Here is a 3,292-nt window from a genome sequence, read left to right as displayed (position 1 = left end):
GCATAAGTGTTCACTATTGCACTTTAAAGGAAATTTAATAGTATTAATATTGGTTCACCAATTAAAATATGTTATTTTTTGAAATTAATAATTTAATTAATATATGAAAGTTCTTAAAACAATATTGGTAACAATACATGCACGTAAATATTTTACATATAGTGAGTTAATTATTTCTTTTTTATAAAAATTGTGTTCTCATATGTTTTACACATCGACATTGTTATGAAATATATATCTCATTTATTGGAAGCAATTGAATAAAATTGTTTTCTCCAATTTTTTTACATTTTCCATAACAATGTAATAAATAAGAATACCCTAGATATACAATGTACTTAGTAAGTAGCCACGAATAAGAAAAACAAAAGAGGTTACACGCACTAGTTAGTAGTTAAACAATGAATAAATATAATAACTCGCAAACAATTATCCAAAAATGGAAAATAGTTCTAATTATATGCATAAGTACCATTATGAAAATTAAATAGGTAAATTAATGGTTGGCTTAAAACCCACTAAAAACAATATATGGTATAACAAAAAAGTAACTTGCAACTTCTTAATACTCCGTCATACATTCCATATGTAAATACCTCCTAAAATATACAAGTTAACCGAGTTTTGTTTATCAAACAGAATCAGATGTTGGCGTTTTGTTTTTATATAAATATTTCACATTTCACAATCACTTCAAGTATTCATCTCACCTTACCGCACATCTCAAGCTCACTTTTGAAATAAAATGCAGAAAACAAACACAAATATTGAGATGTTAAGAGTGCAAGCATTATCAATTCTATGTACACCTTACCCTTTCTTGATTTTCATGGTGTATCTCCCATTCAAGATAAATTAGATCCACAAAGTAGCATAAAACACGATATATGGAGCGACGCCGTTTTTGATTTTGATGGTGTTTCTTTCAATCAAGATAATCTTGATCCACGTTGTAACACAAAGGAGCAAATTAACAACGACGCTTCTCTAGATTTTAAAGGCTTCACCCCCGTTCAAGATAAAAGTAATTTATGTTGTAGCATTAAAGAACAAATTCAAAACAATGATGAAGAAAATATTGAAGAACGAGAGTTTAGGTTTCCATGTGCTGATGTCCAAGGAATGAGAATATTCGCTGATGACATTTTTGAAAACGGACAAATAAGAAAATTAATTCCTCATTTGCACCAATCTCTTCTCTTAACTTCCACCTCAAAAAGTTTTGCCTCACCTGTTCGGCCACGTCTAAAGAAGATATTTATTATTAATTCAGTATGTCCACAATCAAGATCAGATGTTATTTCTAAAGAACCTCAAAATGAGTTATTAGAAAATATAACATTCGTTGAGATGAAGGACTCCACCGAATCTTACAAAAAAAGCAACTCCACAGGATCATCAAATTTGTGGAGATGTAGGCAAAACATGAATCTTAGATGTAATAGTGACCATAAGGATTCTTTAGTTTTATTGAATCCTTCTGCGCCAAAAAATCATGTCAAGACAAAAGTTGAAAGCATCGTCGTTGAAAAAAGGAAGGAAGACCACCCAAAAAATGCATTATCAACTTATGAGAAGCTTTATTTGACTAATAAAACAAGGAAAGGGAGCAATAAACGAAGATCATTTTTGCCATATAAACACCAATTACTTGGGTTCTTTACAAACATGAATGGATTAAGTAGGAACCTGCACCCTTTCTAAGACTGAATTACCAACGTTTCAAAAGTTGAAGCTTCATCAAATTTTTGACAAAGTATATTAGTTTCATGTACATAAAAATTATCCATGTAGCGCTAGGTTCGATTTATTTCATTATGAGAATATAGAGTATGCATTTCTCCTTATGTTAATGAGGAATGAATGATCTAATCTTTTATGATGTAATACACATTTTTATTTGGGTCTCCCAAAGTAAAAACACGTGGTACATATATATTTTAGTCACGTTATTTTGTAATCAAAAGAAAATTGAAATATGACTAAAAATGTTGACTTTTGATTTCATCAAACTCTATTGTCTTTGCCCTTGAACTCTATTTTTTTATCTTAAATGAAATTTTGGTATATTATAAGAGAAGAATTGTGATCTCCAACTTTCAACATGACATGGCATATTTAGAATTAATTTACGAAGTTGCCATCCCAAGTCCTCAACAAAACAACCTTATAATTAGTCATATTTTATCACTATCTCTCATGACCAATATTTAGAATGAATTCTAAATATATTTTCTTCTACTATCTTCGTTCTTAACCGAAAAAATTAAGTATTTTTCACTTAACCAAAATAGATTTGTTACTCATACAGAATTCTACATTTTCCTTTTGCACTAGTTTTGTCTTCATATAAATGGAGAAAACATTGTGACGAATGTCTAAAAAACCAGAGAAATGTATTAAGTGATAAATTACTAAGTATGGATAAAAAATTGAAAAATAAATTTAGATTCAGGAATTTGCTCCACCTATTAAGTTTTTTATAATTTAAATGATTATTGCCAATCTAAGAAAAAAAATTAATAAGTTACATGACATGAGAAAGCCTTGCAATCTCTTATTTCCTAGAAAAGATTTCGCCAAACAATTTATGTTTCAAAGCTAGTAACATCTTATATTTGTAATATAAAAAGATAGTGGTTTATCCATCAAGCGATTAATAATATATTATGATGGAAAACTATAGTAAAGTTAAAATAGGAAGATATAGTATGAGGAAGAAAAAACAAATGATACATAATAAACTTTATACTAAAATAGACATTTATACTCTCACTTTCCCGTGATATAGCTTTATTCATGCATGTTCTCTATCATCCAATGCATTAGAGTATTAGGGTGAAAGACTAAAAATTGTGTTGTCTTTTAATTTTCAATGAACAACTGAATTAAAATTTTCTACTAGATGGAAATTAAGGTAGTGTAAATGAAGTAACATGTTATCCTTGAATATAGATCTATGATCGTTATAAAACTTAGCATAAGTGTTCACTATTGCACTTTAAAGGAAATTTAATGGTATTAATATTGGTTCACCAATTAAAATATGTTATTTTTTGAAATTAATAATTTAATTAATATATGAAAGTTCTTAAAACAATATTAGTAACAATACATCCACGTAAATATTTTACATATAGTGAGTTAATTATTTCTTTTTTATAAAAATTGTGTTCTCATATGTTTTACACATCGACATTGTTATGAAATATATATCTCATTTATTGGAAGCAATTGAATAAAATTGTTTTCTCCAATTTTTTTTTCATTTTCCATAACAATGTAATAAATA

General features: G+C 27.9%; 1 protein-coding gene across 1 annotated transcript; it reads left to right on the top strand.

Annotated features, from left to right (window-relative positions):
* The first annotated feature begins 801 nt into the window (after positions 1-801).
* Positions 802-1,704, top strand: LOC131636527 (uncharacterized). Its single transcript, XM_058907137.1, has one exon. It carries the CDS (start codon positions 802-804, stop codon positions 1,702-1,704), a length of 903 nt encoding a protein of 300 aa, XP_058763120.1.
* Positions 1,705-3,292: the final 1,588 nt, after the last annotated feature.

Source organism: Vicia villosa, unplaced genomic scaffold (genome assembly GCF_029867415.1).
Source record: "Vicia villosa cultivar HV-30 ecotype Madison, WI unplaced genomic scaffold, Vvil1.0 ctg.001765F_1_1, whole genome shotgun sequence".
In the NCBI taxonomy this organism is placed as follows: domain Eukaryota; kingdom Viridiplantae; phylum Streptophyta; class Magnoliopsida; order Fabales; family Fabaceae; genus Vicia; species Vicia villosa.
Note: the sequence above shows the minus strand (reverse complement) of the source record. Positions and strands in the feature narration are given on the sequence as shown.

Bases quoted from the DNA above. Each gene is read 5' to 3' on its own strand.
- LOC131636527 (XM_058907137.1), top strand. From the start codon at position 802: ATGTACACCTTACCCTTTCTTGATTTTCATGGTGTATCTCCCATTCAA.